The sequence below is a fragment of the Chiloscyllium plagiosum genome, unplaced genomic scaffold (assembly GCF_037043375.1).
Source record: "Chiloscyllium plagiosum isolate Xiang-an unplaced genomic scaffold, Cpla_swu_hap1 HiC_scaffold_1, whole genome shotgun sequence".
Taxonomy (NCBI): Eukaryota; Metazoa; Chordata; class Chondrichthyes; order Orectolobiformes; family Hemiscylliidae; genus Chiloscyllium; species Chiloscyllium plagiosum.
In genome coordinates this window covers 128,267,897-128,282,598 of record NW_028270139.1, presented here as the reverse complement: position 1 = coordinate 128,282,598, position 14,702 = coordinate 128,267,897, and the positions used below count along the sequence as shown (strand labels likewise).

The window sequence follows — 14,702 nt, the reverse complement described above, 5'->3', positions numbered from 1 at the left end:
AAATATCCTTCTTAGTAAAACTGTCCCTCGTATTTAATTATTGAAGTCAGAATGGGGAACACAGGGTTTAGTGAGAGGGAGGAGCTGAAGCAAATCTTTGTTCATAGAAAAATGGTGTTGGAGAAAGTGGTGGGATGGAAGGCTGACAAATCATCAGAACTCAACAAACTACACTGCGGTGTGTCATGTGTGTAGTTGGTAATGCTGGCCTTTTGAGAGAGCTGGTCAGGTGACCGGAAGTGCAGATCTTGGGTCCAGTCTCGAACCAGCTTGGAGGTGTGAGCATTGTAAAAAAAGTGTTCATGTTCAGATTTACCATTTGTCTACCTGCTTCCAAAAAAAGCACCAACATAATGCAATTTAACAAAATGGCCCTAGAAGTAACGGGTGCATCGGTGATCATCTTCCAAACTTCTTTAGACTCTGTAACAGATCCTTCAGAATTATTTTTTAAAACTTCATTTATGGGATGTGGGCATCACCAGCTGGATCAACATTTCTTGCCATCCCTGGGCAGTTAAACGTCAACCAGGTTGAGTTACATGTAGGCCAGACCAGACCAGACCAGGTAAGGATGGCAACAAAAGTCCCTAAAGTCCCGGCGGAGTCAGTACTTTAGGGTGGCACAGTAGCTCAGTGGTTAGCACTGCTGCCCCAGAGTCCCAGGTTCAATTCCAGCCTCGGGTGACTGTCTGTGTGGAGTGTGCACATTCTCTCCATGCCTGCTTGGGTTTCCTCTGGATGCTCCCATTTCCTCCCACAGTCCAAAGATGTGCAGGTCAGGTGAATTGGTCATGCTACATTGCTCATAGTGTTAGGTTCATCAGTCAGAGGGAAATGGGTCTGGGTGGGCTACTCTTTCGAGGGTCGGTGTGGACTTGTTTGGCCAAAGGATCTGTTTCCACACTGTAGGAAATCTAATCTAACAAATAGACATTTCTGGAAAAGCTTAGCAGGTTTGGCAGTGAGTCTGATATCAATAGTAAGGAAGGTGGTGGAGTCCATAGAATTATATAATAGAGCCTTAGAAAATAATGGTGGAGTCAGACACAGTCAGCCTGGATTTACAAAAGGAAAATCATGCTTGACAAATCTACTGGAACTTGTCAAGGATGTATGTATAGAGTTGATTGGGATAGCCAGTGATTTTGGTTCCTTGGACTTTCAGACGGCTTTTGACAAAGTCTCACTTAAGAGATTATTTTGTAAAATTAAATTGTATGGGTTTGAGATGGATAGAAATTGATTGGCAGACACAAAATGAAGAGGAGGAGTAAATGGGTCTTTTTCTGAATGGCAGGTAGTGACTAATAGGTACTGTAGGGATCTGCACTAGGACCCCAGCTATTCACAACATATGTTAATGATTTAGATGAGGGAAATAAATGTATGCCTCAAAATTTGCAGATGACACAAAGCTGGATGGAAGGGCTATCTATGAGGAGGATTTGCAGAGATGGTCATAGTGTGATTTGGTCAGCCTGAGTGAGTGGGCAAATGCATGGCAGGTGCAGTATAATGTGGATAAATATGGGCTCATCCTCGATTATGGCAAAAATATGAAGGCAGATTATTTTTTAAATGGCTGTAAATTAAGAGAGGGGGATATTCAGTAAAACCTGGGTGTCCACATGCACCAGTCACTGAAGGTGCTGGTACAGCAGGCAGAAAATATTGTGAGCAGTTTTGGTTCCCTTATTTGGGGAAGGATGTTCTTGCTCATGAGGGATTCCTGAGATGGCAGGATTGACATATGAGGAGAGATTGAGTCAGTTAGGAATATATTCACAGTAGTTAGAAGAATGAGGAGGCATCTCATAAATAGTTATAAACTTCTTATCGGATTAGACAGGTTAGATACAGGAAGAATGTTTCCAATGGTGGAGGAGTTCAGAACCAGGGGTCATAGTTTAAAGATAAGGTGTAAACCTTTTAAGACTGAGATGAGGAGAAATTTCTTCTCCCAGAGAAAGGTGAGCCTGTGGAATTCACTGCCATAGAAAGTAACTGAGACTAAAACATTAAGTGTTTTCGCGAAGGAGGTAGTTATAGCTCTGTGGCTAAAGGGATCAGGGATATGGTGGAATTCAGATACTGAGCTTAATGATCAACCATGGTCATTGAATCCCTACAGTGTGGAAACAGGCCACTCAGTCCAACAAGTCCACGCCAATCCTCAGAAAAGCATCCCATTCATAACCTGCAGCTCTGCAGCTAACCCATTAAGGCTATACATCCCTGGATACTTTGGGCAATTTAGCATGGCCAATCCACCTAACCTGCACCTCTTTGGACTGTGCGGGGAAACTGGAACACCTGGAGGAAACCCATACAGATCCATGGAGAAAGTGCAAACTCCACAGAGACAGTCGCCCATAGGTAGAATTGAACCCAAGTCCCTGGCGCTGTGAGGTAGCAGTGATAACCACTGATTTACTGTGCTGCCCTATCATAGTGATCATATTGAGCAGGCTCGAGGAGTCATATGGCCTGTTCCTGCTTCTGTCTTCTTTGTTTCTATTTTAGATACTATATTTTATTGTGGCCCAGAACATCTCACTTGTGTCAGAACTATTCTGCTCAAAGCCAATCGTGGGAGAACCAATCCACTTATCTTTCAGCACAGTTTACGGCTAGTCTTCAGAGACTGGCTACCTTCAGGAGCCTCTGTTGCAACAAGCTAAGTTGGCCTGGACATTGTGCAAGAGAAGTGAAGCCAGGGCACCATGGAGCTGTTGAAGGAGCTTTAGTGAGTTATTACAGCCCATCTTGTATATGGTACACACTGCTGCCAATGATGGAGGGACAGGGTTTTTAAGATGATGGATGAGATCAAATGGGTAATGTTGTCAAGGTGTCCGGCTTCTTGAGTGGTCTGCACCTATCCAGGCAAGTGGAAAATATTCTAACACACTCCTTAGTTGTGCTTTGTAGATCGTGGCAAGGCTTTGGCGAATCAAGTGGTGAGTTACTGAATTCCCAGTTTATGATTTGCTCTTGTAAACAGTATTTATATGGCTGACAGAGTAGAGTTTCTTCTCAATGTAAACGTAGGGATATTGCTGATGGGAGAGTTAGTAATGGTAATGCCATTGATCATCAAGGAGGGATGGTTACATTCTCTCTAGTATTCATAGCTCAACATTATGAGACTTACTGGTTGTCAGCCCGAGCTCAAATGTTGTCCAGGTCTTGCTTCATGCAGGCACAAACGTCTTCAGTAGCTGAAAAGTCATGAATAGTACCAAGCATTGTGCAATCATTTGCAAACATCTTCACTTCTAATCATGTATGGAGGAAAGGCCAATAATGAAGCAGTTAAAAATGGATGGTGGTGGGTGGGCCTTGGGCACTACTCCAAGGACTTCCTACAGAAATTCCCTAGGGTTGAAATGATTTGCCTCCAAGAACAAGAACAATAACAACCATTTCCATTGTGCTGGGCATAACTCCAAATGCTGGATAGCCTGATTCCCATTAACCTGTCTTGGTTGAATAAAGTCATGTGACTGATATCTCACAACACCACAGCACATGTTTAGTTTTGAGCTGCTGGACATTGAGTGCATAATGTAATGGGGGGGGGGGAGGCCTCAGAGAGAAGACTGAATTGCATCTCCATGGGGATTTGTCATTGGTGACTTCTCCCAAAACTGTCATGAGTAAATGTCTCTGCAGTGGATAAATCGATGAGAACTAAATAGTTTAAATTCCCTCTTGTTGGTTTTGAAACAGTCTGACAAGTATGTCCTGCAGGACTTGGTCTACATGGACAGTAGTGGTGCTACCAAGTCATATTTGGTAGTGGACCTTGAAGTCTATGTCCTTCCTGCTTTTGGTGCTTCTTCAGAGGGGTGTACCATATAGAAGATCACAACATAATCAACGAATAATCTGGTAGTTTCATGATCATCATGACTGATATGTCTTTTTATTCCAGATTTGCTGAATCAATTGAATGTGAATTCCCCAGCTGCTGTGCTGGGATTTGAATTCATGCCTTCAGAGCATTACTTGAGCTTTCTAGATGGCTGTAATGCTGATGGTTGAGTTATTGAAAACCTTCGACAATTTCTGCCCAACAGCCAGCCAGCTTGACTGGCTGAGAAACAGAGTAATGGAATAATGAGGGCCTGTTGTTAAATTTTGTTTAAATTTGACAATACATCTTGGCTTTTCTGTATTTCTTTCCTGCGGACATGCTGCTTTGCTCACCACCTGCCACTCCATCCATATTAGGACCAGTAGTTCTAAAAGAAAATAATTATGAAAGAAAACTTAAAAGTTTTCCTGCAACTTTAGCCACCTTGAATCAAGACTTGCTGTCAATGAAGTTGTTGTGCTATGTAGCTGAGGGCCATTGATTTGCAGTGATTGAATAAACTCATTTTTGTCTCAATAAATGCCATTCTGGTATTTTTATCAGTGTTTTTTCTGATTGAATTCCATATCTCTATCCATTTGTCTCTGAAAACTGTAAAATGGTGGCCTTCAGATTAGACGCATACTTCTTAACGTGTCTATTTAACTGATATCTCTCACTAGTTTTAAAGCTGGGAATACAGATACCAAATGGTTAGAGTTAGATATCTCACTATTGGAGAATTTTATCCTGTCTTTTATATCTCACTGTTATCCCAGCAACAGTCATTCAATAAAAAGAGGAATGTTGCTTAGCAACATTTTAATGCTGCCTGACCTCCAAATAACTTGCTTTATTGGGAGATGTGAATTAATGTCCATCTCAAACTTTGCAGATAAGGGGTCAAGTGTAATAGAGTGAAATAGAGTTGGAGATTAAAGGCTGCAAATCTTGTCTCTTTGTCAGGTTTAGACTGCAGAATCAGGATGAGCAGCAATGAGCTAATCTAGCCTAACCCTACCAACCCTAACCCTCAGCCTCGTAGTTCAATTTCTGTTTACTTATAATGGATCCAACATCAGTACTCATCAGGTATAACTAGTTTCATCTGGACCATAATTGGCATGATTCCCTGAGTAGGCGAAAGTGAGGACTGCAGATGCTGGACTATCAGAGTCAAGATTAGAGTGCTGCTGGAAAAGCACAGCAGCTCAGGCAGCATCCGAGGAGCAAGAAAGTTGACGTTTTGGCAGGAGCCCTTAATCAGGAATCAGTGTTCCTGCCCAAAACGTCAATTTTCCTGCTCCTCGGATACTGCCTGACCTGCTGTGCTTTTCCAGCAGCACTCTAATCTTGACTCTGATAGTCCAGCATCTGCATTTCTCACTTTCACCTACGATTCCCTGAGTATCTCTGGGCAGCTTCCTCCAATCCAGAGTCACATTCAAACCCATTCTGGATGTAAGGGAAGAAAGGCAGAAAAAGCATGTTCAGCCCATGAGAAAGATTGGTTATCCAGAACGAAGAAGAGGAAGACCGATGTATTTTGCTCCTTCAAATTCAGTTTTACATCTATAATGACAGCACACTTTCTGGACTCTGGTACTTATTAGTGTTATGTTGAAGTAATGATGGTCATATGCATTAGGAATTGTTCTACACTTTGGCAGTGGAAAGGAGAGATCCTAGGATTTAACGTAAGAGAATGAATACAAGAGCAGCATTTTCTATTTAGTGGGGTAGGTTCCACTTTCAGTGTAAACATTGGAATTTCTAGCATGCAAAGCTAACACAGAAATTAGTTGTTATTGTTATATGAGTGTAGCATTTTGAATCTTAGAGATAATTCAGTACAAACTCAATGGTAGCAGCATTTGATTATCTTGTTCAAAGGTCATGATCCTGATGAAGTTGAAAGCAGCATGTCCACACTAGAACGTTCTCTAGGAGCACGAAGGGGAACACGACCAAAACTGATGATTCCCATGGACTCACAGCCCACCAATCCAAGTGAGTAACTTTGGTATTTTGCAATTTCACCTATTTGAGACTCAAATAATGTAAAATGATGCAGAATCGCATAAAATAGACAGACAGAACCCATGGGCTAACTCTCCCGGCGCTGACATTTTGCCTATTTTATTAAATGTTTTATATCACTGGGGGGCGGGTGGGGAGGGAGCAGTGCCTTCCTCTGGGAATTGGGAGATAAAGGAACTGGAAGCTAATTTTTTTTGCTTTTAAAAAAAGAATGAGACACTGCATTTGTCCAAATGTCGGTGACTGCCTTACTTTACAGCTGAAGAATCAAGCATTCTCTCAGCTGAACTTTGCATAATGGTCGATAAATGAAATCCCTGAGGTTGAAAGAAATTTAAATTTGAAAATACAGATGAGCATTTTGTCCCAGGCTCTTGTTATTTTCTGAATCATCACAACATGATCAAACAACCAAAGCAAATCAAACGATGAAGTGATCATGACCTTTACAGCTTAACAGCAGGAAATGTTCGAAAAGGCCGTCATCACCTTTTTCTGAAATTTAAATCAGATGATATTCTGTAGCAATTGCTTTTACTCCACTGATACACCTTCACTCAAGTAATGTTGCATTCAAACACAAGAACATTTGGAAAGTGGATGATAAATGGATGATTAAGCTGAGTGGTATAGGGAACAAGACTGTCTCATGAATTAATCACTATTCTTCACAGAACTCATCTCAAGATGCATATTTGGGGTAGACTGGAGGAAACTTTATTTTATACCTAGCTCAGAATTATATATTCCAGGAGTGCTTGGTGCTCATACGAATAGAAGTGTAACAACATGAGAGATATATAAGATTAACAAATACTGTTGAATCCATCTGGAAGTTTACAGCTCACAGCAAAGGTAAATCCAAGTGAGGAAGAGAGGGATAAATCAAAATGGTTAACCTGGACATTTAAGGATAACATGAAAATTGAAAAAAAAATTCCAATCTGCCAAAGATTAGTGATAAACCAGAACACTGGGAAAGATTTAAAAACTAAAAAAAAAGACCAAAACAGAAGAGGAAGAACAAAGAACTAAGAAGATGTACAACACAGGAACATTGGTCTGTGCCAACACATGATGGCTCTCTAAACTCAAAATCTGCTCACTTTGACACAGTCCCTATCCCTCTATTCCCATCCCTATCATATCTCTGTCAGGATGCCTCTTAAACACTGCTATTGTATCTGTTTCCAACACCTACTCTGGCAGCGCATTCCAGGCAACTCTGCATAAAAAAACTTGCCTCTCAGATCGCCTTTAAAATTTTGCCCTTTCACATTCAAACGTATGCCCCCTAATAATTGACTCAGACATTCCATTCTATCCATGCCTTTTATAATTTTGGAATGAAGATAACATTTGAGGGTAGATTTGTAAGTTATATCAAGTTGGACCATGAAAGCTTCTTTAAGCATATAAAAAATGAAGATAGAAGCCAACGTGAACATAGACCCTTAAAGACCAAGGTTGGGATAAAAATAATGGGGAATCAAGAAGTGGCAAAGGAATTGAATAAATAGTTTGCATCAGTCTTCATTGTGAAATACACGAATAGCATTTCAATGTTGCTAAATAATCAAAAGGCAAAGGGAGGAAAGGAAAAGAATACAATAACTACCACTAGAGAAAAAAATGCTAGGGAAACGATCAGGGCTTAAAGACCAATAAGTCTCTAGGACCTGATGGGTTGCATCCTGGGATATTAACGGATGTACCAACAGATTGCACTGTTAGTAATCCTTCAGGAATCCTTAGATTCTGAAAACTACTGGAGGATTGCTGATATTATGCCTTTATTTGAAAAGGGAAGAAAACAAAAAAATGGTAATCATTGCTTAATTAGCTTCATACCTTTTTTTTGGAAAACGTTAGAGTCAGTTGTGAAAGAAATAACAACCGAGTCCCAGTCAGCTTAGTAGCTGGTGGATTCTGGATTTTAGAGATCACCATTTGAGGCCTGAATGGTGTGGGATCCAACAGCAAGAAGATAAATGTTTTTGATTTGGATCTCGCAGGGTTGGAGATGGAAGGAAAAGCGATCAGGGCATCAAAGGCAAAGGCAAGTGTGAGGCTTTCAATAGCCATACTCTTGCCACACTATCCGTGCACCTGATTGGCCCCAGATTGGGGCAAGTATTGAATCCACATCCTCGCAGTCAGGTCGCCCTGGTTTCTACTTGAGAAACTAGCCAGTTTTTCTGCTTGCCTGGAATATAGCTAGTCAGGGTGGTGGCGAGTTGAGACCGTTAACTGACTATTAATTAGCTACTTAAAGGCCTTAAAGGCCTGGATTGGGAATAAGAACAAAGAACAAAGAAAATTTACAGTCAAGAACAGGCCCTTTGGCCCTCCAAGCCTGAGTCTATCCAAATCTACTGTCTAAACCTGTCACCCAATTCTTAAGAATCTGTATCCCTCTGCTCCCCACCTACTCATGCATTTATCCAGACGCATCTTAAATGAATCTACCATGCCTGCCTCTACCATCTCTGCTGGCAACGCATTCCAGACGCCCACCACCCTCTGTGTGAAGTACTTGCCGTGTGTATCCCCCTTAAACTTTCCACCTCTCACTCCTCGTTATTGAATCCTTAACCCTGGGAAAAAGCTTATCTCTATCCAGCCTGTCTATACCCTTCATGATTTTGTAAACCTCAATCAGGTTCCCCCTCAAACTCCTTTTTTCTAATGAAAACAAACCTAACCTACTCAATCTTTCTTAATAATGAGCACCTTCCATACCAGGCAACATCCTCGTAAACCTTCTCTGCATCCTTTCTAAAGCATCCACATCCTTTTGGTAATGTGGCGACCAGAACTGTACACAGTATTCGAAATGTGGCCGAACCAATGTCTTGTACAATTTTAACATGACTTGCCAGCTCTTATACTCAATACCCCATCCAAAAAAGGCAAGCATACTCTATGCCTTCTTGACCACTCTATCCACCTGTGCAGCAACCTTCAGGGTACAATGGACCTGCACTCCCAGATCTCTCTGCCCATCAACTTTTCCCAAGGTTCTTCCATTCACTGTACAATTCGCTCTAGAATTAGAGTTGCCTAAATGCATCACCTCACATTTGTCTGGATTGAAATCCATCTGCCACTTTTCCGCCCAACTCTCCAGTCTATCTGTATCCTCCTGTAATCTTTGACAGTCCCTTATGCTTTCTGCTACTCCACCAATCTTCGTGTCATCTGCAAACTTGCTGATCATACCAACATTGCCCTCTTCCAGATCATTTATGTATATCACAGACCTTCTTGCCTGGTGCTTAACTACTGAGGGAACAATAAAGGTTCTCTCTCCATTACCAACTTGTGAAATCATATCAAATTGCCTGAGAAACTCAGCAGGTCTGGGACTATCTGTGGACAACAGTAGTTCTGAAGAAGGGTCACTAGATCCAAAACTCTGCTTTCTCTCCACAGATGATGCCAGACCTGCTGGGTTTATCTCACAATTTATGTTCTTTTGTTTCAGATTTTCAGCATCCATAGTTCTTTGTTGTTTCATTTGTCTTCCTTGCTAACTCCAGGGAAGGGAAAATTGTATCTTTTATATCTGTGATAAAGTAAATGAGGTTGAGTGAAAGTTTGATTCATGACAACAATTCAGAAAACTGGCACAATTTTGGCAATTGCACCTGATTGTCAATTGTGCCCAGTGTAGAAAAGCTCCCATCATTGTTTTCAATGGTATTCTCAGTTATTGCACAACACTGTGTCCATCCACCCAGAACTGCCTTTCCTTCCTTGTTCTTGCTCAATATTATCTGGTGTTCAGTAAAATATGAACCCTGTTCCAATATACAGCAAATAAAATTACAAAAAGGTTTAACATTCCAAAAGTGTTAAGGCAGATGTGTTTTATGTGAGTGATGACAGCATCTCATGATTATAACGCTGCTGCCATCTAACCTTCAAAGTTTCTTAGGCAATTCATTTGTCAGGAGACATTCTCCCTTGAGGGTCCTTCAGCAAAAACTGAAGGTGTTACTTTTTCTAATCAGTCTTAATAGAAATGTAATTTAATTTTAAATCTCATCTAATTGTATAAATGTGGCATAATTAGAAAACTAAAGTCACATTCAGCAATATTTCAAGTACTTTTCTCAAGGAAACATTTTTCAGTTTGTGGACAGTTTGACTGAACAATGACATGAGTTTTTAATTCACTTCATGTTTGCAGCTGTAGTAAGTGCGATTCCTGTTCCAACACTGGAGAGTGCCCAATATCCTGGTATCCTGCCATCTCCGACATGTGGATATCCTCACCCACAGTTTCCATTGCGTACCATGCCATTCCCCACATTGACTGTCGATCGTGGATTTGGATCAGGTAAAGATGCATTATTGATTGAACCTTTCTTTGAAATTGTACTATTTGTTGCACCTTATAGTCTTTCTATTCCTTCAAGGAATGTTGGTATTGCTGGTGAGGTCACAATTGTTGTCTATCCCCAGTTACTGTTCAACAAAGTAGCTTGGTAGTCCATTGCAGCGAGACATTTAAGAGTCAACCACATTGCTGTGGGTCTGGAGTCACTTGAGGTCACTCTAGGTGAGGATAGCAGATTCACGTGCCTAAAGGAAAGGGCATTAATGAATTAGATAGGTTTTTATTTTCAAATTTTACTGATTGAATAGTAGCCAGCTGTAGAAGTGTGATTTGAACCAATACCCCCAGAGCATATTCCTGGGCCTCGAGGCTACAAGTCCCGTGATATTACAACTGCACCATACACAGTCCCTGTTCTAAAGGAATGAGATAAAAATGATTGTTATCATCCTGCATTTAGGAAAAAGTGAGGACTGCAGATGCTGGAGCTCAGAGTCAAGAGTGTAGTGTTAGAAAAGCACAACAGGTCAGGCAGCATCCGAGGAGTAGGAGAATTGACATTTCGGGCATAAGCCCTTCATTAGGAATCATTCCTGATGAAGGGCTTATGTCTGAAACATCGATTCTCCTGCTCCTCAGATGCTGCCTGATCTTCTGTGCTTTTTGAGTACTATATCATCCTTCAGTTGACAACAATGTCTTCACAATCAACTACCCATTCAATTTTTATATTGTCTGCAAATTTCCCAATAAGCCTCCCACATTTAGTTTGAAATCATTGATACTACAAATTGCGATGACAGCAACTGCCCTTTACATCAAAGCTGCATTCAGCTGTCATGGTTTGGAGATGTCGGTGTTGGACTGGGATGTACAAAGTTAAAAATCACACAACTTCAGGTTATAGTCCAACACGTTTAATTGGAAGCACTAGCTTTTGGAGTGCCGCTCCTTTATCAGGTGGTTGTGGAGTCCCATTTGCCAGTATTTGACCCATATCCCATGAAACTCTTTCTATTTATATACCATTCCAGCCTCCACCACTTTTTCTGGCAGCTCATTCCATACACGCACCACTCTCTACATCAAAAAGTTACTGCTTAGGTCCCTTTTATATCTTTCCCCTCTCACCTTAAACCTATGCCATCTAGTTTGGACTCCACACTGGGGAGTTGTCTAGTTTTGAAGATTGTCTCCCAGTATTATAAAGTTCGCCCTCTTTTAGAACCTTTGCTCCCTTTCTATGCTTGTCTCTTTCCATAATGCTGCAAAATATTACGATCACTACCTCCAAAATGGTCACCCACTGGTCCTTCATCCAGCTGTCCAGCTTCATCCCTAACATTAGAGTTGCAATCTCTCTCATTTTACATGCTGGCTAAAAAGATTTCTTGAATGGATTTCACAAATTTTTTGCCCTGCATACCTTTCACACTGTTTGTATCCAAGTTGATATTTGGGTAGTTGAAGTCCCCAACAATACGATCCTACTGGTTTTGCACTGTGATTAACACTACTGAGCTATACTCCATTGTTTCCATCCCCTTCTCTATCCTACCTGAAAACTCTACATCCAGTAATGAGGCTAGCATATTTGACCTGTAAGCAAAGTTAAGCCAGAACAAAGTCGGAGTGAATTGGTAATCTGACTGTGATTGCCACTTTTCGGAAAATCAGGCCCATGGTGCCACATGCCACTCATTTATTTGATCTCTTGGTAGTTCCAAAGGTATTGTAGCAATCCTTATTGTCCAGAGAGGTATATAAGATGGTGTTGTTAGTGAATCATTTTGAGATAGAGTTGGGAATATTCCAAAGGAATATTTATTTACTGTCGCTGTAAAGGAATGGGAGGGTATAATGGTAACATTAGATAACAAGCTGTTGGACGTGGTCCTCATAGAAGATAATTGCCAGCATTGATCTGTTGAGGTAAATGGCCCATTTCTGTGTTGTAGACTTGATATAATGGAATATAGCTCAATGTAATTGTTGTTTTCTTTCTCAAAGCCATAACAGAGGCTCAAACATCGCACCTTCAGCAGCCAGCCATGTTAAGCCAGACACAACCTGAGCATCCTTCAGGTGAGGAAGCTCCAAGCAGAACGATTCCTACAGCCTGCGTCCGACCCACTCATCCACTGCGCAGCTTCGCAAACCCTCTGTTACCTCCTCCTATGACCGCACTGGAGCCCAAAGTTCCTTACACACCTCTTCTCTCCCAACCAGGTAAGCAGCAATGAGCCGACCGTCCTGATTACTTTGTGTGAATTATGAAGTGATAATTTCCTTGACTGCCTTAAGAAAAGTGATTGGAACAATGCTCAAATACTCAAATACAAAAAGCATTTGAGTTTGGGAGTGACTGAATGATCTACTAATCAACCATAGCAGCAATCTTGCAGAAATCTGCAATAGTTTAAGGATTCCATTGATAATTCAAGTATTAAAGAGCTGTGATTGTTCTCCGTTAAACTGAGGAATAGTCATTAACGATGTTTGGTCAGTTACTCAGATTAACCCCCGCCCTACCCCGTCTCCCCCACCCCCACCCCATGTTTGTTTAGTATTAGTTTTACAAATGGGTTTTAGCATCAAAAAGACAGAAAAAAGGAAAATAAGAGCAATTCTGTTTAAATTTAGCACTCTGTTAAACCACTGTTAATTGGGTAGTAAAGCAAAAGCATATATAATGATGGTTGATTTGTGCAGTCTGATACTTTGTCTGTGAAAGTGTGTACAGTGATTGAATGCATTGAATGCCATGAGTGGGTTATGTTTAAATATGCTTTGTTCCCTGAGGATAATAAAAAAGAATAATTGAAATGCCAAAGCAAAATATGGTGGATGCTGAAAAATAAGATCAGAAAGTGGTGAAAATATGCAATAGATCGACCAACATTGATGGATGGAGAAAGAAAGTTAGTGTTTCAGATCTTGCTAATTTTCATTCAGATTACCTGAATGGTCACTGAACCAAAACATTAACTTGGTAAAAACAATGACTGCAGATGCTGGAAACCAGATTCTGGATCAGTGGTGCTGGAAGAGCACAGCAATTCAGGCAGCATTCGAGGACAGGCAAAATCGACGTTTCGGGCAAAAGCCCTTCATCAGGAATAAAGGCAGAGAGCCTGAAGCGTGGAGAGATAAGCTAGAGGAGGGTGGGGGTGGGGAGAGAGTGGCATAGAGTACAATAGGTCAGTGGGGAAGGAGATGAAGGTGATAGGTCAGGGAGGAGAGGGTGGAGTGGATAGGTGGAAAAGGAGCTGGGCAGGTCGGACAAGTCCGGACAGGTCAGGGGATCGAGTTGCTGGAGGTTAGAAGCTAGGATGAGGTGGGGGAAGGGGAAATGAGGAAACTGTTGAAATCCACATTGATGCCCTGGGGTTGAAGTGTTCCGAGGTGGAAGATGAGGCGTTCTTCCTCCAGGCGTCTGGTGGTGAGGGAGCGGCGGGGGAGGAGGCCCAGCACCTCCATATCCTCGGCAGAGTGGGATGGGGAGTTGAAATGTTGAGCCACTGGGCGATTTGGTTGATTGGTGCGGGTGTCTCGGAGATGTTCCCTAAAGCGCTCTGCTAGGAGGCGCCCAGTCTCCCCAATGTAGAGGAGACCGCATCGGGAGCAACGGATACAATAGATGATATTAGTGGATGTGCAGGTAAAACTTTGATGGATGTGGAAAGCTCCTTTGGGGCCTTGGATAGAGGTGAGGGAGGAGGTGTGGGCGCAGGTTTTACAGTTCCTGCGGTGGCAGGGGAAAGTGCCAGGATGGGAGGGTGGGTCGTAGGGGGGCGTGGACCTGACCAGGTAGTCACGGAGGGAACGGTCTTTGCGGAAGGCGGAGAGGGGTGGGGAGGGAAATATATCCCTGGTGGTGGGGTCTGTTTGGAGGTGGCGGAAATGTCGGCGGATGATTTGGTTTATGCGAAGGTTGGTAGGGTGGAAGGTGAGCACCAGGGGCGTTCTGTCCTTGTTGCGGTTGGAGGGGTTGGGTCTGAGGGCGGAGGTGCGGGATGTGGATGAGATGCGTTGGAGGGCATCTTTAACCACGTGGGAAGGGAAATTGCGAACTCTAAAGAAGGAGGCCATCTGGTGTGTTCTATGGTGGAACCGCTCCTCCTGGGAGCAGATACGGCGGAGGCGGAGGAATTGGGAATACGGGATGGCATTTTTGCAAGAGGTAGGGTGGGAAGAGGTGTAATCAAGGTAGCTGTGGGAGTCGGTGGGTTTGTAGAAGATGTCAGTGTCAAGTCGGTCGTCACTGATGGAGATGGAGAGGTCCAGGAAGGGGAGGGAGGTGTCAGAGATGGTCCAGGTAAATTTAAGGTCAGGGTGGAATGTGTTGGTGAAGTTGATGAATTGCTCAACCTCCTCGCGGGAGCACGAGGTGGCGCCAATGCAGTCATCAATGTAGCGGAGGAAGAGGTGGGGAGTGGTGCCGGTGTAATTACG

The 14,702-nt window shown here is 42.4% G+C and overlaps 1 protein-coding gene across 2 annotated transcripts in view; it reads left to right on the top strand.

The window, feature by feature from the left end:
- dcc (DCC netrin 1 receptor) overlaps positions 1–14,702 on the top strand; it is a 1,326,174-nt gene that overhangs the window by 1,287,723 nt on the left and 23,749 nt on the right. For both annotated transcript variants that reach the window (XM_087994379.1, XM_087994329.1), the window contains exons 25-27: positions 5,756–5,872; positions 10,098–10,247; positions 12,258–12,476. In XM_087994379.1, the coding sequence (XP_087850505.1) occupies positions 5,756–5,872; positions 10,098–10,247; positions 12,258–12,476 (486 nt within the window). The remainder of the gene's footprint in view (positions 1–5,755; positions 5,873–10,097; positions 10,248–12,257; positions 12,477–14,702) is intronic.